The sequence below is a fragment of the Bos grunniens genome, chromosome 8 (assembly GCF_055505025.1).
Source record: "Bos grunniens cultivar Pamir isolate PY7600 chromosome 8, Bosgru_T2T1.0, whole genome shotgun sequence".
In the NCBI taxonomy this organism is placed as follows: Eukaryota; Metazoa; Chordata; class Mammalia; order Artiodactyla; family Bovidae; genus Bos; species Bos grunniens.
Genome location: NC_141172.1, coordinates 306,446 through 332,790, shown reverse-complemented (window position 1 = coordinate 332,790; position 26,345 = coordinate 306,446). Strand labels below are relative to the sequence as shown.

Sequence of the window (26,345 nt, the reverse complement as noted above, 5' to 3'; positions counted from 1 at the left end):
GGGGGCCTGGCTGCTATGGTGTCTGTGCCCTGGGTCTCTGCAGTGGCTGGGCTCTGGGGAGGCGGGAAGGGTGGCTCGCACCTGTTGCAGAAGCCCCATGACAGCCATGTGGGGCTCCGTTCGTGTTCAGGTCTGTTTTGTAGAAAGGCTGGATGCCTTCCCTGAGTCTCCTCTATTTCACATACTGGACAACAGGCCCCACACTTCCAGACAAGTGTGGACTCAGTGCAGCGCCATTCGACTGAGTGTTTGCACTTCCTTTCTGTCTGTGTAAACGTTGTCAGGACCCTCACCTCCTGGAAAGTCTTCAGTTGGTTTCATGAAAATAACCTTGTTTGAACGGATCCTTCATGTCTAAATGAGGTTGTGAGCAGAGACTTAACCTTCCTGTACCACCTATCAGGGTTTCCCAGGTGGCTCAGTGGTAAAGAATCTACCTGCAATGCAGGAGACATGGGTGATGTAGGTTCAGTCTCCAGGTCAGGAAGATCCCTTGGAGCAGGAAATGGCAACCCCCTCCAGTATTCTTGCCTGGAGAATCCCATGGACAGAGGGGCCTGGCGGGCTACAGTCCATGGAGTCACTACAGCGTCGGACGTGACTTAAGGACTAAACAATATCTACTCCTATCCATGAGTAGATTAACCATACATTAGTGGTTTACCCTTTCACAGAAAGACCTCTCCGAGGAAAAAGAGAAATCCTTTCCTTCTAAGAAATAATTTAAGGGAAATTCTAAGAGCTTTGTATTTGGTCATGATGTTAATTTTTTTAATTTATTTTTAATTGAAAGATAATTGCTTTACAATATTGCTTTGATTTCTGCCATGCATCAACATGAATTAACCATAGGTGTACATCTGTGCCCTCCCTCTTGAACCTCCCTCCCTCCTCCCCCTCTTTCCCACCCCTGTAGGTTGTTACAGAGCCCTGCTTTGAGTGCCCAGTCAAAACAGCAAGTTTCCACTGGCTCTCTATTTTACACATGCTAGTGTGTATGCTTTTCATGTCAGTGTACGTCAAGGCTGTATATTGTCACTGCTTATTTAACTTCTATGCAGAGTACATCATGAGAAACGCTGGGCTGGAGGAAGCACAAACTGGAATCAAGATTGCCGGGAGAAATAGCAATAACCTCAGATATGCAGATGACACCACCCTTATGGCAGAAATCAAAGAATAACTAAAGAGCCTCTTGATGAATGTGAAAGAGGACAATGAAAAAATTGGCTTAAAACTCAACATTCAGAAAACTAAGATCATGGCATCTGGTCCCATCACTTCATGGGAAATAGATGGGTAAACAGTGGAAACAGTGGCAGACTTTATTTTTGGGGGGGCGCTCCAAAATCGCTGCAAATGGTGATTGCAGCCATGAAATTAAAAGACGCTTGCTCCTTGGAAGAAAAGTGATGACCAACCTAGATAGTATATTAAAAAGCAGAGATATTACTTTGCTAACAAAGGTCCATATAGTCAAGGCTATGGTTTTTCCAGTAGTCATGTATGGATGTGAGAGTTGGACTATAAAGAAAGCTGAGCACCGAAGAATTGATGCTTTTGAACTGTGGTGTTGGAAAAGACTCTTGAGAGTCCCTTGGACTGCAAAGAGATCCAACCAGTCCATCCTAAAGGAGATCAGTCCTGGGTGTTCATTAGAAGGACTGATGCTGAACTGAAATTCCAATACTTTGGCCACCTGATACGAAGAACTAACTCATTAGAAAAGACCCTGATGCTGGGAAAGATTGAAGGCAGGAGGAGAAGGGGATGACAGAGGATGAGATGGTTGGATGGCATCACCAACTCCATGGACATGAGTTTGAGTAAGCTCCAGGAGTCGGTGATGGACAGGGAGGCCTGGTGTGCCTCAGTCCATGGGGTTGCAAAGAGTCAGACACAACTGAGCAACTGAACTGAACTGAATGCTTTCATGAGCATGATGTTAATTGTTGATGCTGAGTGGTCCTCAGGATAGCTGGACAGATGGGGGTTTTGGCAGACATGGGTTTGGAGGAGAACTATGCTTACAGCATCTCCATGGCTGTACTGCCAGCTTTCTCAAGCTGCTTCACTTCCGGGAGAGGTTGGTACTCTGGTTCTGTCCAGTGGTCATTTGACTGGAAGGTGTTGGCATGGGTGTTATTCCTGACCTGTCATGTCGAATCATAGTATCCCATGTACCGTGGCATTTCTTGGGACCATAGGTTTAGCTGTCACCACACGATGCTGTTGACCGCTTCTCTAGTTGCTAGACTGGTCCCCTGACCCAGTTCTGTGGACGTGAGCTTGTGCTGCCCTGAGTGACTCACCATCCGTGTGCCCAGGCCCCGAGGTGACAAGCGATACAAGCTCAGCCGCTTTCCCGGCTTGGGACCCAGATGTCGGCTTCGCCCAGAGGGTGTTAGCTGGGAGGAAGGTCCCAGAACTGTGTCCCCAAGGAGACAGATGCTGAAAAGATATTTCCACGCCCTTGATTTTCTTACATTCAGTAATATTTTCCCTATCAGATCTAGGCCTGCCTGATTTGAAGCATTTCAAGAATCCTAGAGGTGGGTAACAGACACACTCATCTTGAACTTTGGTAGATTCCAGAAAGCAGCCTTGCAGCAGCGTCCCCACAGCAGCCGCATCTGTGGGCAGTATGTCTTTCTCATCCTCCCATGACCGCCCCCGCATCCCTCCTCTGGTACTCTGCAAGGTGGAAAAGTTACCTGTTTTAGAAGTTACTTGAATTTCTTTAAATTTTGCTATGATTTAACCACAGGTGATTTTGTGTACTTAGGCGCTACCTGCATTCCATTTTTCTGTGACTTATTCGTCCAAATCCTCCCCCCACCTTTTTTTTTCCTTTTGGGTTATTGTCTTGATTTTTAGGCATTCTTTGGGCTTCCCAGGTGGTTCAGTGGTAACAAACTCACCTGCAGTGCAGGAGGCACAGGAGATGTGTTGGATCCCTAGGTTGGGAAGATCCCCTGGAGCAGGGACTGGCTACCACTCCAGTGTTCTTGCTTGGAGAATCTCATGGACAGAGGAGCCTGAAGGAGCCTGATGGTCTGCAATCCATGGGGTGACAAAGAGTCAGACACAACTGAAGCAACTCAACACACACACATGTAGGAATTCTTCTTGGTTTCTAGTTACTGAGCAATTGTCGGATATTCTAGAATTTTCTCCTACTCTATCATTTGCTTATAACTTTAGTATAGCATATATCATAGTGTGGAACTTTTAACTGGGGAGAAGTCTGATACATTAGGGTTCTCTGTTGGCAGTTTCTGGGATTCTTGAAATGCTGAAAAAGGCTTACCTGTCCCAAGGCCATAGAAATATTTTCATGTCTTCTATTGATATTATACTTATAGTTTTACATTTGGATCTTCAGAGTACTTGGGATTTATTTTTATGTGTCACTAAACTAGGAATTTAACTTTATTTTTTTTTCAAACAAGCCCCCTTGATTTGAAATGACATCTTCCTTAATTTAAAATCCCCCCGCTTTCCGGCATCTGCGTCTGGACCTTTAGGTTTTCTCCGCTGGTTGAACCAGGGCTCAGAGCAGGGGAAGAGGTAGGGTGGCCAGGCCTCTGCCCGCAGTTCTCTGCCCCTGCAGCACATGGGCTCCCCTCCTTTTCTCACATGTCCCATCACCCGCTCTGGCCTTGGAGTGCTTTCTCTTTCTCCTGTTCGTCTCCCAACAACCCCAGCCCCACTCAGGACTGCATCCTCTCATCCAGCAGCATCCTTGGTGCCCTGCCCACTCAGGGCACGTGCCATGCACCCCGGTTTGGCAGGGAGTCTGCGTCCCTCTCCACATGACTGGTCTCTGCAGCCAGGGGTCATGTCTGATTCATCTTTGCATCTGCATTGTCTGTTAGGGAGCCTGGTGACAGACAATTTGTAAACTAAAGTTTGTTGAATGCATGAACAAGATAAAAAAGACAGCTGTCCTTCTAAAGACATCAACTTTATCACACAGAGAGGCTTCAGACTTCAAGAATAAACAAGGGTCATTACTGGATAAAGTCTACAATAGGTGTTAGTCTAAGGACCCATTGTTCTGGGCTAAGAAGCAGAATATGCACGAAACTAACAATTTATGCACTGACTATCCCACTGGTTTCCCCCAAACGAATCACAAGTGTCACCTAATTGTGTTTACTGCAGACGGGGCCTGTTTTGACCTGTGACTAGGAACTTCTGACGTGTTTGAGTCTGTATCTGCATTGAATCGCTTGGGCCCAGGCCAGATAAATACATGTCTGTGGACAGTTTCCAGTCAAAGCTGTGGTTTTTCCAGTGGTCATGTATGGATGTGAGAGTTGGACTATAAAGAAAGCTGAGCACCAAAGAATTCATGCTTTTGAACTGTGGTATTGAAAAAGACTCTTGAGAGTCCCTTTGGACTGCAAGGAGATCCAACAAGTCCATCCTAAAGGAAATCAGTCCTGAGTGTTCATTGGAAGGACTGATGCTGAAGCTGAAACTCCAATACTTTGGCCACCTGTTGAGAAGAACTGACTCATTGGAAAAGACCCTGATGCTGGGAAAGATTGAAAGTGGGAGGAGAAGGGGACGACAGAGGATGAGATGGTTGGATGGCATCACCGACTCAATGGACATGAGTTTGAGTAAGCTCCAGGAGTTGGTGATGGAGAGCAAGGCCTGGTGTGTTTGCTGTCCATGGGGTCGCAAAGAGTCGGACATGACTGAGCAACTGAGCTGAACTGGACTGAACTGAGACAGTTGAACACATCCCTGAAGATAACTATAAAATCCAAGTTCAGAAACCCTTTGAATAGTCAATAAAGCATTGGTGTCTTGTAACTAATATGCATTTCTGAGTTTCACTTTTCTGTAACAGTTAGAATACAGCCATCACTAAAAGCATAGCTGAGATATTTGGGAAAAGCCATTTATGTTCCCGTCAGGTGCCTGCCTCCTGACTTCAGCTCTCTTTTCTGCTCCTCCTCTTCTACACCCAGGTTCCTCCTTCTCTGACCTTGAACTCGTAGATGATTCCTCCACAGAGGGAGTGGGGATGAAAGGGTAGGAGGTGAACAGATTGATCCCAAGTGTTCCCCATGCAAATAACGTCACCTTCTCCTGTCCTATTGCTTCTGTATTTCCCACCGAAGTGAGGAAGGTCAGTGTGAGAAGTTCCCACAGATAGAATCTGCAGTCCTCTTGAGCTCAGCACCTTCCCTGTCTGTCATAAACTTTGAGTCAACGAGACGTGTTCTTTTTTTCTGTGCCTTCTATAGTCTGGTTTGATCCCAGGTGGTGCCGTTGGTAAAGAATCCACCTGCCAACGCAGGGGGACACAGGAGATGTGGGTTTGATCCCTGGGTCAGGAAGATCAAGTTGATCATTTCCCTTGCTCAGATGCTTTTATATTTGGATAAGTCTGCTGTATCACATCTGAAGCCTGATATTCAAGGAGTAAATAGAGTAGGAGGCTGGCCCCTGCCCATGTGGACAAGGGGAGGTTTCACACAGTGGGTACAGGTTGGTCTGTCTGCGCACACTCACAGGAGATTGAAATTAACTAGATTTCCCACGTCTTCTACTCTCAGAGAGGACACTGGCTAAGTTGTTAGAAGCTGGGTGCTCAGGGACGCCAAGAGCCCCTCTCCACAGATGTTCCTCCAGAAAATGTGACAGCGCCTTCTATGGCAGGCTTCCCGCCAGGTTCCCCAGGCTAGCGGGGGCGGGAGGGGGAGGTGGTGCTGCAGGCCCCCACGGCTCCAGCCAGCTTCCCTGAGGACGGTCCCTGAGGCAGAGGACCTGGAGTGATGCAGGCTATTTCCTGTCTCACACTCCCTGGGGACCCTCGTCACTTTAATGCTTACAGATTGTTTTATTATTTTAAAACAGTCGCTAGTTGCTTTGGGGAACTATCAGACTTCTCATTAGGCTTAAGTTTATGCCAGAGGGGGATGAAACAAACAAAAATGCAATGTGATAACAGACACTTGGAAGGAAACTATAGTTAAGTTGCCCCATCTCTCAGGAGAGCTTCTCTGGCTCGCTTGGGGACATTAGTGCTTTTACAGAAATATCAGCCAGCTCTCAGAACTCCCCCAGGGCCGGGCCTGGCCTTGTGTCTCTGAGGGCCCATCTGGGGAGATGGAGGGGCTGCAGAAGACTCAGACCCAAAACCTGAAAGGCAGACCTAGGGTCATGTTTCCTGGGGCCCTGGGGTCGGGTCTTTTGACCTGCGGGTACACAGGCAGATTAAGGATGAACCCCTGCTGCTGCTGCTGCTGCTGCTAAGTCACTTCAGTCGTGTCCGACTTTGTGCGACCCCAGAGACGGAAGCTCACCAGGCTCCCCCATCCCTGGGATTCTCCAGGCAAGAACACTGGAGTGGGTTGCCATTTCCTTCTCCAATGTATGAAAGTGAAAAGTGAAAGTGAAGTCATTCAGTCGTGTCCGACTCTTCACGACCCCATGGACTGCAGCCTACCAGGCTCCTCCATCCATGGGGTTCTCCAGGCAAGAGTACTGGAGTGGGGTGCCATTGCCTTCTCCTAGCAAAGATTAGTTCAGATTAAGAACCTGATTCCCAGGGCAGTGCTGGATCCTTTCCAGGCCAGACAGGGAAGAGTTTGTCTCTGTTTCAATACTTTTTATCATGTGTTCTCCATGGTGTGAGGCCTGCTTTCAACCTGATTTGTTGTTCAGTTGCTCAGTCATGCCTGACTCTGTGACCCCATGGACTGTAACCCACTGGGCTCTTCTGTCCACGGGATGCTCCAGGCAGGAATACTGGAGTGGGTTGCCATTTCCTTCTCCATTCAACCTGATGGGTCTATTGTTTATTTGCAAAGCAAAACCAAATTTATATTTATTCACACCCAGCTTCTGAATCTGCACAATGTAAGTGATGTAGTTCATTGTAGAGTCTCTGAATGAATGATTTAAGTCATGTTTCCATCAACTGAGGATAACTTCAATCTCAAATATGAGAAACCCAGGTAAACAATTATAATTTAACTGATTTACTTCCCTGGTGGCTCAGATGGTAAAGAGTCTGCCTGCAGTGCAGGAGACCTGGGTTCAATCCCTCGGTTGGGAAGATCCCTGAAGGAAGGCATGGCAAGCAGTGTTCTTGCCTGGAGAATTTCATGGACAGAGGAGCCTGAGAGGCTACAGTCCATGGGGTCACAAAGAGTCAGACACTGAGTGACTAACACTTTCACTCTGTTTCTTAGGTTGATCCCAATGTACTTTATATTCTTTATACTTTATAAACAAAAACTTTCCAGTGAACATATATTCTGCAGTATCTGCAGTGCCATGCTCACAGGCAGGGGAGAAAATCAGATGCCACATTAAGGAATTCCCTAGTAATAGCACAGTGTTTTTCCAGACTGACTGTGTTTCTAATTTTTCTCTAGAGTGTGGAATTGCACAGTATGATTTGGTGTTCAGAGTCTAACTTGTTGGGCTTGAACTCGCATCTAGCTCAACTGATTCCTAATTCCAATTCCTGATTCCTTAGAGGCCCCTCCCTCAGTTTCTCCGTCCTATAAAATGGGCTGGTGCTCGTGACTTTTACCTGAGTTCTGTGGATTAAGAACTGTTCCTCTCCCCGTCTGTCGAGGTCACCACTCACTGTCCCCATCGTCAGCAGCAGCAGATCTGGTTGTGGGAGGTGTGCTCAGAGCTCACTGTGCATACCGTCAGTGGTGGAGGGAGGTGTTCACTGTTCACTGCCAGCCTCCGTAGTGGTGTGAAGCACACACAGTGCCACGTGGATGGTCACTGCGGGGAGCGGAGGGCCCAGCTGACCCTGTCCTCCTTCTCCCACAGGAAAGTGGCAGATGCATGACGGCCTCCTGAACATCACCAAGGTGTCCTTCTCAGACCGAGGGAGATACACGTGCATGGCCTCCAACGTGCACGGTTCTGTGAACAACACGGTGACGCTGCGGGTGGTCTTCACGTCGGGCGACATGGGTGTGTACTACATGGTGGTGTGCCTGGTGGCCTTCGCCGTCGTGCTGGTGCTCAACGTCACCCGCCTCTGCATGATGAGCAGCCACCTGAAGAAGACCGAAAAGGCCATCAACGAGTTCTTCCGCACGGAGGGCGCTGAGAAGCTGCAGAAGGCCTTCGAGATCGCTAAGCGCATCCCAATCATCACCTCAGCCAAGACGCTGGAGCTGGCCAAGGTCACGCAGTTCAAGACAATGGAGTTCGCCCGCTACATCGAGGAGCTGGCACGCAGTGTGCCGCTGCCCCCACTCATCATGAACTGCAGGACCATCGTGGAGGAGCTCATGGAAGTGGTGGGCCTGGATGAGCATGGCCACCAGAACTTCGTGCGCCACACGCCTGAGGGCCAGGAGGCCGCAGCCGCCGACGGGGACGAGGTCTACACCATCCCCGACGCCGACTCTGATGCCTCGTCACTGCACGAGCAGCCCCAGCAGATCGCCATCGAGGTGTCTGTGCACCCCCCAGCCCACCGGGAGCCCTCAGACGACCGGGCCGCCGGGGCCCTCGAGGCCGGAGACGAGGAGGAGGACACCGAGCCGTCGGCCGAGCACTCCCCGGAGTCCGCGGCGCCCTCCACCGAGGTCACATCAGCAGCGCTGACCTCCGAGGAACCAACGCCCGTCGAGGTGCCGGACCACGTCCTGCCGCCTGGTCTGCTAGAGGCCGCGGAGCCAGCCAGGCCGCGGGACGGAAGCACCCATGTCGTCTATGAAAGCCATGTCTAACAGTGTACCCCCCAACCCTGAAGCTATGCACACCCCGAGATTCAGGGCCACCCCTCGGGACAGATGCAGGCCGCCCTCGCCGCTAAGCCTTACCGGAGACGCCAGTCGTAGGTAGGAGTCTGGCCCCACACGCACGCACGTATGAGTCAGGCCCCCGCACGCACGCCCCAGTCGACCCCCAGCCAAGGGGGATGCGAGCATCGTCGGGGAGCGGGGTGGTGACCTTGGGCAGGTGTCTGTCCACATGACCCGAACCTCAGAGGCTCTTCTCCGCCAGATAACCTTAACCGCTGCTGCCCTTTTGGCAGAGAACACTGACTGTCAGAGACTCTGAGTTCACAGCCCTGCCTGGGGCACAGGGCGCCGCTCTTCTTTTGAAAAATGGGTCTGCTAAGGGAGCAGCTGTAGTCCATCCCTCCGCGGCTCTGTTGCACTTTCTTCTCAGTTTTGCCCCATCACTGTCGCTTTATAACCCAGGCGTTGTGACTTGAATGCTGACCGTTCCTGCGGGTCTGTTCCCTTGGCCACTCTGTCCTTATTCCCGCCCCCCACCCCCACCGTCTAACGCACACCCCAGACTTTTACCTCCCAGGCTTTGGTGTCAGGGCTGATTCCCACGAGTCATCTTAACATTCCAAAGCAGCTAGCTACCAGCCTCCTGATGTTGTCGTTTCCCAGGCCTGTCTCCATCGTTGCTTTTTTTGTTCGTTCGTTTCCAGTGAAGCTGCTGTGGTGAAACTGAGAGAAGAAAAAAAATAAAACCTTGCCCAGGAATAGCACTTTAATAGCCAAATAAAAATAGGTTTACCCGTCCCATTCTGAGAGCCTTTGGGTGAGCTCAGCTGAGGTTGGAGGGAGACCATGAACTTGAATCTGCCCAGACTGCCCGTGGAAAGCCCTGTTCTTATGTCTAAGCAGTGTCCCCCTCCAAGCCAGCTGCTGCTTCATCTGGAAGGTGTGTCACCTCCAGAGACAGAGGCGCCTGAGGAATCTGTTTAAGTGGGGAGCGTGCGGCTCCCGCCACGGCTGCCATGGACCACGGATGTCAGGGGACCCCAATGCTTGGGTTAGGGCAGCAAGCGTGAGGGTCCTGGGGGTCGCCCCACCAGGCCCACTCCTGTTAACTGCATGGCTGACTTGTCCATCCTTGAAGGGGGCAGAGACAGGTTAGGATAATGGCATCATCATGCCAGCATTCTTGAATTCATTTTTAGCCCCCAAAGAAGGCAGCTGTATGTGAGGCCAGAGTGATGTTCTAGAAAGAAGCCGAAGCTAGTTGCCTCAGGCCCACACCTCACTGGCCTGTGCTGGTAACCACTGTGGGCTTTGTGCAAGTGGGGGGCACCCCACGCACTCCCCGGCTCCATCTAAGTGCTTCCCTTGCCCACATTACCAAACCAGCATCATCACCCTGCCCTTCTCCACAATTGCTTTCAGGTTTCCACTGTCCTCTGTGGTTCTTCTAACATTTTTTATGCTGAAAATCAGTACTGTTGCAAATTCAAGGAACCAGCTTACAAAACTCAAAGCTTTTTAAGACAGTTGTGGATCTTCTGCCCCCAAAAGCATTAGAGCAACGTCCGCAGTTTAGATGTAACCATGAAAAGGAGAGGTATAACTTCCTTGCCATTTATGAGCAGGAGTGCCATAACCTTGAGGTCGTCATGAGTGTCATGGCCACGTCATGGGTCCACAAAGGTCCCTTGGGCTGCACGGTTGGTGAACAGACCCAAGGCTTAGTCCTCACGTCCTCACTGTCTGCGTGAGTGAGACTTCACTGCATCCCTGGGTTGAATCTTTCTCGTCTGCCAAACAAGGAGGTGGTACTTGGGTCCCCAGATCCCACCTGGTTCTGACATTTAGAGTTTTGTGGAAAGTTTGTCATCTCCCATGATGGCCCCCCTTACACGAGACGAGGAGTCTTAGGAGCAGAAATGGGCCTGTGATGTTATTAGATGCTTTTGCTGCCAACTTTTTCAGAAAACTCATCTGGGTCTGGAGCTGAGAACAAAGGGCTTGGCTTCAGTGGTTTTTCTATGTAGAGATAACTGATGTGAAAGGTGGTCTGACACACACACAGTTGGGTCAGATTCCTCTTGGCCTCAGATGACCCGTTGCCATCAGTTTGGAGTGTCTTGGGTGGTCACCTAAAACATGAGAAGTGAACAGTCCAGGGAAACCTTGACCCCCGCATGGGCTCCCTGGACAAAGGTTTTCTGTATTTGGCCTGTGGAGAAGTTTAATCATACGTCTTAGAATGTAAACATTTTTCCACTTGCGGAGGTCAGCAGATCCTTACCATGGATCTATGCACCCAAAGCCACAATAGGGGGTCCGCAAATAAACTTTTTCCCATTCCGTCCCCTTCTCCCTCCACCGAAACCCACATACAGGTTTCCACGTGGAAATGACAGGAGAAGGCATCTCCCACCTGGATGTCGGATACAGATAGTTAAACACAGGCAGATTTTTCTTAAAGCAGGAGCAGAACTGAGTGACCAAAGAATGTTTTCAGGTTGGTTTTAGCTTCTTTAGACTGGGGAGATTATGTAGATTTTTAAAATGTTCCCCTTTAAGGCATCAGAAAGCTCTTGATAGAATAATATTAATAGCCAACCAGAGATGAGGCTGGCTTACTACAAAGATGTCTCTGTCTCTTCTTGTTTATGCTATAGCTTCTTTACGAAATAGAAATGCTCTCCCACTAGAATACGGGACAGAGACAGTCTCATGACTTTCGCCAGGTTTTTCAAAGATAAATTGTTCAGCTTCATAGAAATTTATAGAAGTATGGCTACATATGGCTCTTTGGGGCAGTTTTGCAGCTTAACACTGAATCCCAAGCCATGTCCCTTGGGTCTTAGGTCATTCTTCTCAAAAGCAAGCAGTTTCTGGTTTCCAAGTCAGCTGGTCATATCTATAACAATTTTTTTTCTTGAAGTTCTGAAAATGATTCAGATATGTGTGCATATTTAATTCACTGCAATGACCTATAAACTTGGACGGTATTTATTCTAAATGGGGGAAAAACAATTTTATATTGCAAATCTATGTAATTTATAATGGTTTTGTTTTATATATATTTTCATATCTTTAGGGCACATCTACTATTCTCATCTTTTTGTATATCATACTTGACAAAACGAGATACTAATACTTGACTAAATCTCTAGGAACCAAATGTGACATCTGTAACATATAGAAATCGCTCTAGAAACACCTGAATGTCCTCGCTCGTCCTGAGCATTACTGTACTGTCATTACACCCAGAATGATTGCTGATGGGCGTTTGTGTTTTTTTCCCCAAAGCCAAGGCCAAAAGTCCTGACCTCCCACACAGTGGAGTCTGGAATCCTTTGCTTCTTTATTGTGTGTTTCATTTTTAACTGTAGACATCTGTGTTGTTCAGACTTCCTTTGAAGGGCACATGTGATAAGAAAGCAGTTTGGTGGAGACTGGGCTTGAATGATGGCTATGTAGCTTATTCACTGGACTGATAACATTTCAAATATAATACATGGATTGTTACTTATTGGTAACCTTGAATCTGTTCAGCTCTTTAGCCCATGAAGAAAGCGTAAGGCAGAAAGAATGTTTGCCTGTTTTGAACAGATAGCCTCTAAATGTAGTGCCACCGACACAAACCAGCTCAACCCTAGAGACCCCAATCCCTGCTGGCTGAGGAGCTGTTTCAGAAAGGCAAACCAGCCCACCTGTATGTGCAGGTTGAATTTCAGTCTTATACCAGGGCTTCCCTGGTGTCTCATCCAGTAAAAAATCTGCCTACAACACGGGAGACCTGGGTTCAGTCCCTGGGTGGGGAAGATCCCCTGGAGAAGGGAATGGCAACCCACGCCAGTATTCTTGCCTGGGGAATCCCATGGACGGAGGACCCTAGCAGGCTTTAGTCCACGGGGTCACAAAGAGGCGGACATGACTGTGTGACTGCCACTTTTACTTTTTCACCAGTGCTCAAACTCCTCACAGCCCCAGTCGTTCTGTGAACAGGGGTTTCGTCTCAGTGTTTCATTGGGTGAGAAAACACAGCATTTCACGTATCTTTCAGATACTCTGTTTTATACTCAGCACAGTTCAATGACTACCCAGTATCCATCTTCACACACCCTTTTTGCATTTCCTTTACATCATAATCCCTGTTTCTGTTCTGGCTCTTTAGACTAATTCATTGGTACTCTTTAAATAGCCACCAAATCTCATTGTATAGTCACCCACATATTTTGATCTCTGTTGTTTCCAAGGTTGGGTGTCTCTAGTGGCTCAGCAGTAAAGAATCCACCTGCAATGCAGGAAATGCGAGTTTGATCCCTGGGTAGGGAAGATCCCCTGGAGAAGGGAATGGCAACCCACTCCAGTATTCTCACCTGGAGAATCCCATGGACAGAGGAGACTGGCGGGCTACAGGGGCAAAGAGTTGGATAAAACTTAGCAACTAAACCACCACCATCTTCAAGGTATTAGTCATTTTTACATTCACCTATTCATTGTAAAATCCTCTAGTAGATAACAAAGTTCATCTTCCTAATGACTTATAGGGTTTCTACAGTGATTAACAAGATCTGGATTAAACAAATCAGTGGTGGGGTGAAAAATCAAATAAAATTGCTTATTTTGCTTTCTGAAAGACTGAGTGTCTGTTATACAAGAAAATATCATATGACAGTGATAATGACCTTTAATTAAGACTTTTTCAGAGATGTCGTTTGTAAGAGGTCTAATGCTCAGAATGCCACCACCAAACTTAAAGCTCATAGAGAATGTAAAAATAAAGCAAATAGGTCTAAGAATATTCCTGCATAAATTGTTTTTATTTAATGAAGAATGTAAACCTTCAGTGTATCTCTCAGACACCCTGGCGCTGCTCACAGAAGGTGCTGCCACTTACCTTTGATGTGCTGTCCCTCTGGTTCTGAATGTCCGTTGTTAAAACTGGGAACTAAGATGGAAAAATGTATCTGGGTGGAAATGTCACTCCGTTGATTTGTGAGCTATAAATGTTCACCTTTTTAAAATAATTTAAATGTATAAACAAATGATTAATATTTAATTTGATATAGCAGCAAAAAAAAAAACATGTGAGCCATCCTGTACTTTGGTTGTTGCTTTAATAAAGGATTTGCACAGGTGTGCCGAGCGTGCCATGTCCCTGGTCAAGGCTGTGTGCATGTGGCCTGATTTACTTTTTACTTGTGTAAGAAGTATGTGGGCAGTGTGCATCCCTACCTTTTGCATCTGTGGCATATCTTAGGGGAAATGGGGTAAAGGAAGTAATTTTCATGTGAATCTACAAACTTTATCCAAAGTCAAAAATCTTAACTCTGTCCTAACGAACTTGATGGCCATTTATTTATATCAAGAGGGAATTTTAACATGTAACATCAAGCTTATTGCAGAAGATCCGCAAAGACCAGGAAACTTACCCAAGAGAAGGTGTTAGTTGCAGACCTCACGCAGAAACCTGAGAGCACTCAGTTCAGGCCAGATTGCTCTGAACGTGCCCAATGAGAGTTCTCAAAGCTGGGTTCCTCTCAGATAAGCTGAGATTGTTGTTCAGCCGCTAAGTGGTGTCCGACTCTGTGACCCCATGGACTGCATCACACCAGGCTTCCTTGTCCTTCACTATCTCCCGGATTTTGCTCAGATTGATGTCCATTGGCTCGGTGATGCCATCCAACCATTTTATCCTCTGTCACCAGCTTCTTTTCTTGCCCTCAGTCTTTCCCTGCATCAAGGTCTTTTCTAATGAGTCACCAGTTCACATCAGGTGGCCAAAGTATTCAAGCTTCAGCATCAGTCCTTCTAGTGAATATTCAGGGTTGAGATAAGGCTGTGTATATGAGACAAGACTGAACAACACCAGATGGAAAAGAAATTAAATTTTGATACAATCTGAAGAGGCAAACAAAATTTTGAGTGGGTTACCCAATAAACTATGCACATAACTAATATCTGTAAGTTCTTCAAACAAAACAGGCTTTAAGAGAACTGCAGTGGCATTAATGGAAACTTTAACAAATGTGCCATTAGGGAAGAGAAAATAGGAAAGTTTTGTCCTAACTGTGTAATGTTGACTGGTAGATATTTTCAGATTCAGGACAAACAGCTGCTAATTTTTGTGCTTTTATTTTTAACAGGTTTTGGAATAGTCCATTCTTTCATGGGCCTTAATCAAAAGAGCCTAGGTAAGGCTTCATCTGAGGGATTTTCAAGTGTGTAGTCACAGAGTTGGAAATTAAATGTCAGGTTTTCTGATTTCCCTATCTTTTAAGGCAGAGTAGCTAACACACATGGTTCCTCTCTACTTGAAAACCTCTGGTGAAGCGGAGCCCTTGACCGCATGGAGGACATACTCTGGTGTTGGTAGGTTTTAAGTGCCAAGTCAAAAATCTTAAAAATGGTGCTACACTGGTCCTTGTCCAGCCATTTGGAACAGAAAGCATGAGTTTGTCCTGCCACAATGAAGTCATCCTTTTACCATCAACCTAAAAAGACAGTTATAAATGTATTTGTGTCGAAGAGAGGATTACCAAAAAATGTGGGTGCTCCTGACACCACTAAGGCTTCCCAACTGGCTCAGACGGTAAAGAATCTGCTGGCAATGCAGGAAACGCGGGTTCGATCCCTGGGTCTGAAAGATCCCCTGGAGAAGGGAATGGCTACCCACTCCAGTATTCTTGCCTGGGAAATCCCATGGACAAAGGAGCCTGGTAGGCTACAGTCCATGGGGTTGCAAGGAGTCGGACACGACTGAGCCACTAGCACTTTCACTTCACTGGCACCACTACGTTAATTACAGATCACGTGGCTCACACTCTCTTGAGTTTAGATGGTTTCTGCCAGCGGGGTGTTGGAGGCAGAAGTCAAATGATTCTGGTGCTCCCTCGGCCCCTGAGATACCCTGAGGCTGCAGTTCATTAAATAGAAAGATAGTTCAATGGCTAGAAAAATGAAAGAATCAGCAGATGATTGAAATGAAAGCTCAGTAGATGAGTATGTTTTGGAAAGACCATTAGAACTGACGTGCTGAAAGAAATGTGAGCTTCCCAGGTGGCTCAGTGGTAAAGAATCTACCTGCAATGCAGGAGACGCAGGTTCAATCCCTGGGTGGGGAAGATCCCCTGGAGGAGGAAATGGCAACCCACTCCAGTATTCTTGCCTGGGAAATCCCACAGACAGAGGAGCTGGTGGGCTACAGTCCATGCGATCACAAAAGAGTTGGATGTGACTTAGCAACTAAACAACAAACAAAAATTGAATGAAGTATATGTATGTGTTTGTGGTTTATTGAGGTATTTTTAAATAACGGTGAAGTAAAGCCTGTACCAACTGCATTTAACTATTAGGTAACATGAAGATGCCAAGAGTAAGAATTTTCTTAAGATATTAACTCATATTAAATAAGCTAAAAAATAAGCACAAAGGCTGATAGCATATGAATTTTTCAACAAGCAAATTTCTTGTGATGTTTTTCTTAGAGAGTTTTCTTATAATGAACTTAATTTTCAAGCTCATTTATGGAATAGAGATCCCCGTGAATCATGCAAAAAATCACCTGTACATTGACCTTTAGCTAGATTAAGGGATTTTTGTTGTTGTTTTTCAGTTTACAAAATCTATTTCTTGAAAGTTCTCATGACTCCTGTGAAGCTCAGGTGCATTGGAGACCCCGAGGGGATCCGTGTCTCTGACTCTTAAGTCTGATAGCTTATTACACCTGCTGTGGCACACTTATTCCTCCCAGCCATTTGATGAGGTGACTAAAGTTGTCCCAAAGCTTTAAAAGTACTCTTAATTCTAAACATTAAGGTTTTTACATGAAGTGGGGAAAAAAAGACAAGTTCATTTGAACAAAGAGATAGAAGTCTTCAGTTCCAGCTGGTCACGTCGCCCTCACCGTGGGGTGATGTCTCCTGTCTTTCCTGCCATAGCATTCCTTACCCTCTGGGCCAGAGGATGAGGCTATTATGCATGAAGTAAATGGCTTGATTACAGATAGAGACTGTGAGAAAATTCATCCACCATGTATTAGACCCTTGAACATAAAAGAGGTGCATTTTAATGTTGGCTGTATTTAAAATTATTTTAAACCTGAAGCTTTACAAAAGTTAGAATCTGGCACCAGATGACACAACTCTTATGGCAGAAAGTGAAGAACTAAAGAGACTCTTGATGAAAGTGAAAGAGGAGAGTGAAAAAGTTGGCTTAAAAGTCAACATTCAGAAAATTAAAATCATGGCATCCAGTCCCATCACTTCATGGCAAATAGATGGAGAAACACTGGAAACAGTGACTGACTTATTTTGGGGGGCTCCCAAATCACTACAGATAGTGACTGCAGCCATGAAATTAAAAGACGCTTGCTCCTTGGAGGAAAAGTTATGACCAACCTAGACAGCATATTAAACAGCAGAGACATTACTTTGCCAACAAAATATGGTTTAAAGCTGTGGTTTTTCCAATAGTCATGAATGGATGTGAGAGTTGGACTATAAAGAAAGCTGAGCACAGATGAATGATGCTTTTGAACTGTGGTTGGAGAAGACTCTTGAGAGTCCCTTGGACTGCAAGGAGATCCAACCAGTCCATCCTAAAGGAGATCAGTCGTAATATTCATTGGAAGGACTAATGTTGAAGCTGAAATTCCAATACTTTGGCCACCTGATGCAAAGAACTGACTCAGTGGAAAACACCCTGATGCTGAGAAAGATTGAAGGTGGGAGGAGAAGGGGATGACACAGGCGAGAGGAGAAGGGGACGACAGAGGATGAGATGGTTGGATGGCATCACCAACTCAATACACATGAGTTTGGGTAGGCTCCAGGAGTTGGTGATGAAAAGGGAAGCCTGGCGCGTTGCAGTCCATGGGATTGCAAAGAGTCAGACACAACTGAACTGAACTGAACCACATCTGTGGGCTTCCTGGTGGCTCAGTGGTAAAGAATCTGCCTGCCAGTGCAGGAGACTCAAGTTCAATCCCTGGGTCAGGAAGATCCCCTGGAGAAGGGAATGGCAACCCACTCCAGTATTCTTGCCTGGAGAATCCCATAGACAGAGGAGCCTGGCAGGCTACAGTCCATGGTGTCGCAAAACAGTCAGACACAGCTCAGCAACTAAACAATAACAACAACCATATTTGTAGATTAGATTACTTCTATTAGTAGAAGTCATTTTGAAAGTGTTACGACCTTAGAAATTTAAATTTGTAGGAGAAAAGAAAGGTGACGGCTGATGTGAGGAATCTGGGATCATTACATTTTTTTTATGTGCAGAATATAACTATCCTAGCTTTTTGTCATTACAGTAATTATTGAGATACATTAGTGATATTTATGAAATTCTGCCGGGTGGGTCCTAGAAAAAAAATTTAACATGTCTTTAAAAATACTTATAGATGGATAATTCTTACATCGTGCTATTTTATGTTTCCTTCTCCCATCCCATAATGGGTTAGAGGTGATTGAGTTAAATATATTTTACTTTCTGTGCATCCTTTGAAGTTTGGAACTGCTGTGTCTGACACAGGCTCACTAACTCAGTAACCCGACTACCATATTAATCAAAGATTTTACTCCCAATCATCTTGAATCAGTAAGAGACTTTAAGAATGACTCTAGAAGCAGGACAGCAGTGTAATCATCTTATGATCTAGAAATGCTCTTGTCGGTAGCTGAAAATGGAAGGTTTTGTGGAGCAGAAGACGATGATGCCATGCTCACAGACTGGATGTTTGGATCCCCTCAGAAACCAGGGAAATCCCAAACCCCAGCGTGATGTATTTGGCCATGAGGCCTCTGGAGGGTAGTGAGGTTGTGAGGGTGGAGCCCTCAGGAATGGGGTTTGTGTCCTTAGAAAAGAGGCCCAGAGGGCTCCAAGGACACAGCGAGAAGACAGCCATCTCTGAACCACGAAGCCGGCCTCAGCAAACAGTGCATCTTCAGAGCCTTGGTTACAAACTCTGCAGCCTCCAGAACCGTGAGCAATGAATGTTTTTTGTTTAAGCTGCCAGTGTGTGATAATCAGACTTTCTATGCTGAGAATTCTGGGTGCCTGTGGGGTTGTAAGAAACAGCACAGAGAGATGTCATGTACACTTGACCAGTTCCCCCAGGGGTCACCTCTTAACAGAAGCATCGTACACCATCACAGTCGGGGCCCCAACACTGGAGCAGTCTCCAGTGTCGACCAGGTGGCTCTGGTTTTACACACTGTGTGTGTGTGTGTGCATGTAGTTCTGTGACACTTCACCACATGTGTATGTCTGCACATCCACCACCACCACCTCCAAGACACAGAAATTCCAGGAGGTCAAGGATCCCTCAGTTTCCCTTTGATAACCACACCTTCCTCCTTCCCACCCAGAACACACTTTTTTTTTTAACATGCAGTAAACTTAATTAGATAACAAGTTTCTCTGGAACCAACTGTAATCAGTGTGTTTTTCCAATAGTAGTTGTTCAGTGTCTCAGTCGTGTCCAACTGTGCGACCCCATGGACTACAGCACACCAAGCTTCACTGTCTTTCACTATCTCCCTGAGTTTGCTCATCTCACACGCTAGGAAAGTAATGCTCAAAATTCTCCAAGCCAGGCTTCAGCAATACGTGAACCGTGAACTTTCTGATGTTCAAGCTGGTTTTAGAAAAGGCAGAGGAACCAGAGATCAAATTGCCAACATCTGCGGATCATGGAAAAAGCAAGAGAGTTCCAGAAAAACATCTATTTCTGCTTTATTGACTATGCTAAAGCCTTTGACTGTGTAGATCACAATAAACTGTGGAAAATTCTGAAAAGAGATGGGAATACCAGACCACCTGACCTGCCTCTTGAGAAATCTGTATGCAGGTTAGGAAGCAACAGTTAGAACTGGACATGGAAAAACAGACTGGTTCCAAATAGGAAAAGGAGTACGTCCAGGCTGTGTATTGTCACCCTGCTTATTTAACTTCTATGCAGAGTACATCATGAGAAACGCTGGACTGGAAGAAACACAAGCTGGAATCAAGATTGCCGGGAGAAATATCAATAGCCTCAGATATGCAGATGATACCACCCTTATGGCAGAAAGTGAAGAGGAACTCAAAAGCCTTTTGATGAAAGTGAAAGTGGAGAGTGAAAAAGTTGGCTTAAAGCTCAAAATTCAAAAAACGAAGATCATGGCATCTGGTCCCATCACTTCATGGGAAATAGATGAGGAAACAGTGGAAACAGTGTCAGACTTTATTTTTTGGGGTTCCAAAATCACTGCAGATGGTGACTGCAGCCATGAAATTAAAAGACACTTACTCCTTGGAAGGAAAGTTGTGACCAACCTAGATAGCATATTGAAAAGCAGAGACATTACTTTGCCAACAAAGGTCCATCTAGTCAAGGCTATGGTTTTTCCAATGGTCATGTATGGATGTGAGAGTTGGACTGTGAAGAAGGCTTAGTGCCAAAGAATTGATGCTTTTGAACTGTGGTCTTGGAGAAGACTCTTGAGAGTCCCTTGGACTGCAAGGAGATCCAACCAGTCCATTCTGAAGGAGATCAGCCCTGGGATTTCTTTGGAAGGAATGATGCTAAAGCTGAAACTCCAGTACTTTGGCCACCTCATGCGAAGAGTTGACTCATTGGAAAAGACTCTGATGCTGGGAGAGATTGGGGGCAGGAGGAGAAGGGGCCGACAGAGGATGAGATGGCTGGATGGCATCACTGACTCGATGGACGTGAATCTGAGTGAACTCTGGGAGTTGGTGATGGACAGGGAGGCTTGGCGTGCTTCAGTTCATGGGGTCGCAAAGAGTCAGATACAACTAAGTGACTGGACTGAACTGAACTGATTGAGTCAGTGATGCCATCCAACCATCTCATCCTCTGTCACCTCCTGCCCTCAATCTTTTCCCAGCATCCGGGTCTTTTCCAATGAGTCGACTCTTCCCATAAGGGGGCCAAGATATTGAAGCTTCAGCTTTAGCATCATATTTTCCAATAGAAGTAAGTGTGCAGATTTCTGTTTCTTGGTGTCTGAGTTCCTGTTGCTTTAGAAATTCTGGTTCAATGTAGGCAGACAGGTGTGGTTTCTGAAACCAAGGAAAGACCACCAGACACATGAGTCCCTGGAAAGCCCTTGAGAAGGAGGGGCTCAAGGCAGGTGTCTTGTTGGCAGGGTCCTTGGACTCCCAGATCACAGCCTGCACCCGAGTGTGGCCGGAAGATGCAGAGCAGCAAACAGAGGCGTGGGGGCTCTGTGCCTTGGAGAGTCTCAGAGATAATGTCCTCCCTCCACAAGGGCGACATATACTCCAGAAGTTCCACAGCTAAGGCACAGAGTGGTAACGGTCAGTGGGAAAGGCTCGGACACCTTCTGACGCTGCTGATCTCATTAGCCTCCCCAGGGTAAGACAGGAGCTGGAGAGCAGTGCCAGTCCCCAGCCTGTCACTTCTGATGCCACATTAGGAAAGCATGAATGCCAGTTACCGTCTCAGGTGTTGAGACCAGGATAGCTGGCCACAGTTAAAGGTCCTCTGCCCAACCCAGGAAAGTGTAGGAGACAGCTTCCAGAACAGGATCATCTGATGAGCCTTGAAGAGTCCTCATTCAAAGCCACTGAAATGGCACCAGGAAAGATTCCTTCCTTCCAGATAACTTTGTTCTACTGTGCAAATACCCAGACTTGTAATCACATCAGGCATTATGGATAAGTGGTCTGGATTGGTTTACTCCAGTGATTTTACCTACCAAGCAGCTGAAATCTGAGTGCCCAGGACTCAGATCATGGAGGAGAGTGGGGAGGAGGGATGAAGGTCCCAAGGGGACTTCTGGGAGGCCAGCCACGGCTGGAGGACCTGAGCAGCCTGATCTGGACGCCAACCCCTTGAAAGCTTCAAAGGAGCTGCCTGAAGGAAGCAGAGCGAAACTGAGAAACCGATCTCTGTACTGTTAGCCAGCCTGGATAAAAGTGAATTTTTAAAATATGCCAGCTGGTAAATGCATTAGCTTGTGTGAATCCATTATTAAAATTACAGAAAAGTACACTCCTTGGGCTTCCCTGGTGGCTCAGATGGTAAAGAAACTGGCTGCAATGCCGGAGGCCAGTGTTCAATCCCTGGGTTGGGGAGATCCCCTGGAGAAGGGAATGGCTACCCACCTAATTTCTAGCCAAGAAACCTCCAGTTTAGGTCCTGGTCATCTCCTCGGTGACATGAACCCCAATGCCCAAAGTGTTTTGTGCTAAGCTAATCAGTGGGCTCCTGTTACAGAACTCAGGTTATTAAACCATTTCTAAGAAATGATGCCCTGTGGTAGTGGGGAGGGCAGACTTCCCTTTAAGCAGCAACACTGAAGCCTCTTTCAAATATTTGTTTATTTTGACTGTGATGCATTAATTGGAATATTTTGTCTCCATCAAGATCGAAAGTGTCTTTTTCATAACTGCCGCTGCAGTAACCTTGCTGTTGTGTTTTCCACTCTGGGCAAAACACCAAGTCTGCACACTTCAGTCTAACCATGATGTTCAGATGTGTTACCTAAGTTTAACTGTGTTTCCTGCGCACAGGCTGTTATGTCACAGCCTTACGAAATTATTTATGCCCATTCATCAACACTGAGATGGAACATTTCCTGTCAATTTTCATGTCAGACTATTTAGATAAAGCTGGAAAGAAAGTGAAAGTGTTAGTCGCTGAGTCCTGTCCGACCCTTGGCAACCACATAGACTATAGCCCTCCAGTCTCCTCTGTCTCGGGATTTCCCAGGCAGGAATACTGGAGTGGGTTCCCTTCTCCAGGGGATCTTTCCTACCCAGGGATCAAACCCGAATCTCCTGTGTTGCAGGCAGATTCTTTACTGTCTGAGCCACCAGATAAACCTGGGTAAACCCTTAAGTCTTTTCTTTGGTTTCCCCTTTATAACAGGACACCCCTCTTCCTCCCTGTCCTACAGGCAGTGTAGCCCAAAAGATGGTCCCATGTTCTGAAGAACGAAATAGTTGAGTCATTTTCCCTGAGACCGTAGGAGATTCTCCAGCTACCAGACAGAGCTCTGTGCAGATAACAACCATGTCTGAACCCCCACAGTGCTCCCAGCAGAAGCAGAAAGATGCCAAGCCTCTAGTCAACATTAAATGAAAACAAACACGTCTTGCAGCTAATTAGGATCTTTTGGTAATGGATTAAATGTCTTCATTCACAGGGCCCAGTGAAGGATAAAATGTACATTTTGAAGAATCTCTTTGAAGCTAAAACCATGCTTGTAGAGTCTTCCCCCATTCTCAGGATGGGGTAGATTTCTTTTTCAAGAAATGGAATATAACTCTTCTCTTTCTGTCAACTTTAACTTAATATATATCTTTTAAAGGGATGTTTAAAGGTCTTTTGTCCACTCTGGGGCTGTCTTGGTGAGACCGCTTTCCACAATTAGAAACCTGCGGTGAATTCAAGAAAAAGGAACAGTCACCCTGGAATCACCTCTGTGTTTTCATGCCGTGTTCTCTGCGGGCACTTTTCAGATCCTGGAGGGTTAAGTAAAATAAAAGCGCAGCCTTTCTGCAGCTCAGGGATTGGCGGGGACAGCCCCCTTGCCCTCGGGAGAGGTTACAGCTTAACCGCCCAGGCTGCCCTGACTGCCTCCTGGGTTTCTTTTAATCTCAAACAAAATTCTCATGGAGGATCCCATTCCAGAAGCCCATCCTGCACTCTCCTTCAGCCTTTGCCAGGATAGACCCACCCCAGAGGAAAAGGAACCACACACAACTGAGAGCTTTAAATGCTCCCTAAACAACCAGGGGTGTGTCCTCTCCCTGACCTGCTTTCAGGGCACAAACAGGGCAGCACTGCCCGCTGGCCTTGTTGGAGGAGCAGGACGACACGCCTTATTATGTGAGGAAATTATTTTAGGGTTGAGGAGGCCCTGGACAGGGCACAGCAGGCACGTCATCCCAGGGCCATAATCCCTGCTGATCTGTCTCAGAAACAGCAGCTATGGAGCTTCCCTGGGGACCCAGAGATTGAGAATCCGCCTGCCGGTGCAGGAGACGCGGGTTCGATCCCTGGTCAGGGAAGACCCCACATGCGCTGCAAGTACTGAGCCTGTGCTCTGGAGTCGGGAGCCGAGTCAGTTACTGAGCCCACGGGCCCTGGGCTCCGCAACAAGGGAAGCCACTGCATTGAGAAGCCAGAGCACCGCAATGAAGAGCAGCCCCCACGAGCCACAACTAGAGAAAAGTCCCGCGAACAATGAAGACCCAGCACAGCCTAAAATAAATAAATACAGTTATCTTTCTTAAAAAGAAGCAACTGTGGAAAATCAAGAGGATGGTCCTGTAAAGGCAGAACTGCGTCACCACGGGGCACATGCGCACACTTGCTGTGGGGAGGCTGACATCTGAATTGTGAGAATCCCTGTCAACGCCTTCACCCCGCGTCACCTACCTGGGCAGAAACGCACCCACGACTGGATCAGCCAGATCTCGGTCTTGGTTCCAACGCCAGCTTTCCATCTGAAGGTTGAGTAACAATCCAGAGGCAGTGGTGAACGGGGAATTCCTGGCCAGATTCCACACGTTTCTGCCAGGCTCCGGGGCAGCCAACTGGCCACACTCCCCTGTGATGTCTGGTTCTGTAATCGCTGCCGCCCGGATCCAAGACAGGCGCGGATCCCGAGCTCTGTCCGCCCGTCGTCTGGCAGACCTCAGTCCTGCTGACCTCAGTCCTGCTGACCTCAGCCCTGCCCACCCCTTGGCAAATCCCCTTTCCTGATATTTACAATCATGGAGGCTAACCCCTAGGTGTTACTTAATTACAGGGCAGAAATCTTTTTGATCCTTTGTAACTCAACTTTCCTCTGCTTCTTGACTGTGTGTCTCTGAGCTGCCTTTATCCCTACTGGATGTGGAACCAAAATAGGCCCAGCTGGTTTTTACTTTTGTGCAAATAAAATCTTAATTGCTCTTCCTGAATACTCAAGAATTCTGTTTTGCCAGTTATCAAGTGCTTACTTTGTAAATGGTCCTTAAACTGAGTCAAAATAAATCCTACTCTATTATCTGGTTACCTTATCTGCTTACCCAATAAGCAGTAAGTTCATGGAAATGAATAGGGTTTATTTACTCTACGGTTTTCCTGATCTGATAACCATCTGGATCTACTTCTATTTTATACTGTGTATTAAATTTAAGCTGTCTGACTCTTGTGACCCTATGGAATGTAGCCCACCAGACTCCTCTGTTCATAAGGATTCCCCAGACAAGAATTCTGGAGTGAGTTGCCAGGCCCTCCTCCAGGGGATCTTCCTGACCCAGGGATCAAACCCGCATCTCCTGCATTGCAGGTGAATTCTTTTACTGCTGAGCCACCAGAGAGGCCCCAGATTGAAGCTAAACAGCAGGGAAAAAATTAAGGGTAAGAAGACGTGGAGGATTATCCTAGATGTGTCTCAGAGTCTCCCCAGCATGAGCCTGGGGTGTATTTTTTCCTGCAGACCAGCTGAACAGAGGTTCCTGCGGTCCGATCAGACCTCCCGGTGTTAACTGGTGACTAGATAACATGCATCTCATCCTCTCATGGTGCCTGCAGAAGAATAGCAGAGTATCACCTTCATCAGTAGAGAAGTCCACCCAGCAAAGAAATAGGCATTTGTTTTAAAGGATCCTTCATTTTGATATGGGTATATACAACCTCTTGACTCACTGAAAAGTGGTATTTTTCACTAAAGCAAAACAGTCATTTTTTGGTAAATTTCCAGTGATAAACTTCAAATGAAAGGCCAAAACTACTTATAAATTTGGAGAATCATCCTGAAGTATGGATGTTATCCAAACTGTCTTTCAGATTAAGAATGTCTCTGAAATAGAAAACAAAGGTATCTCTCCTCGTTTGCAGTTAACATGATTCTGAATTCATCTCCCCTTAAAGAATTCTTCCTGGGACTTCCCTGGTAGCCCAGTGGCTAAGACTCTGCACTCCTAATGCAGGGGGCCTGGATTTGATCCCTGGTCAGGGAACTAGATCTCACTTGCTGCAACTGAGATCTGGTACAGGCAAATAAATAAATGAATAAATAAATATTAAAAAATAATTCTCCCTTATTTAGTTGATTAGTGACCAGCTGAACCTAATAATGTTCCTTTTTTTTTTTTCAAAATTCTATTTCATTTTAATCAGATAATACAAGGTTTTGGACTCACAAAACAGAATTCAACAGAAAGCCAACCCATCCTTACTAGTTTAGCTTTCTTTATCTGGTGTTAGTAATGGTCAAAGAAATACTAGCCTCCAAGAAGAAGGCTGAGTGTCGAAGAATTGATGCTTTTGAACTGTGGTGTTGGAGAAGACTCTTGAGAGTCCCTTGGACTGCAAGGAGATCCAACCAGTCCATTCTGAAGGAGATCAGCCCTGGGATTTCTTTGGAAGGAATGATGCTAAAGCTGAAACTCCAGTACTTTGGCCACCTCGTGTGAAGAGTTGACTCATTGGAAAAGACTCTGATGCTGGGAGGGATTGGGGGCAGGAGGAGAAGGGGACGACAGAGGATGAGATGGCTGGATGGCATCACTGACTCGATGGACGTGAGTCTGAGTGAACTCCGGGAGTTGGTGATGGACAGGGAGGCCTGGCGTGCT

The 26,345-nt window shown here is 46.6% G+C and overlaps 1 protein-coding gene and 1 long non-coding RNA gene across 5 annotated transcripts in view; one reads left to right on the top strand and one right to left on the bottom strand.

Annotated features, from left to right (window-relative positions):
* Positions 1 to 13,877, top strand: part of MFAP3L (microfibril associated protein 3 like) — a 55,335-nt gene extending 41,458 nt beyond the window's left edge. For all 4 annotated transcript variants that reach the window (XM_086414191.1, XM_086414190.1, XM_086414189.1 and 1 more), the window contains exon 3: positions 7,819 to 13,877. In XM_086414191.1, the coding sequence (XP_086270317.1) occupies positions 7,819 to 8,732 (914 nt within the window). In that variant the 3' untranslated portion in view covers positions 8,733 to 13,877. The remainder of the gene's footprint in view (positions 1 to 7,818) is intronic.
* On the bottom strand, positions 1,737 to 24,677 carry LOC147366542 (uncharacterized). The gene is made up of 3 exons (XR_015168857.1): positions 24,157 to 24,677; positions 7,565 to 14,596; positions 1,737 to 3,056 (listed from the first exon to the last, which is right to left on the bottom strand). It is a non-coding gene; the product is annotated as an uncharacterized LOC147366542 (long non-coding RNA).
* Between the last annotated feature and the right edge of the window lie 1,668 nt (positions 24,678 to 26,345).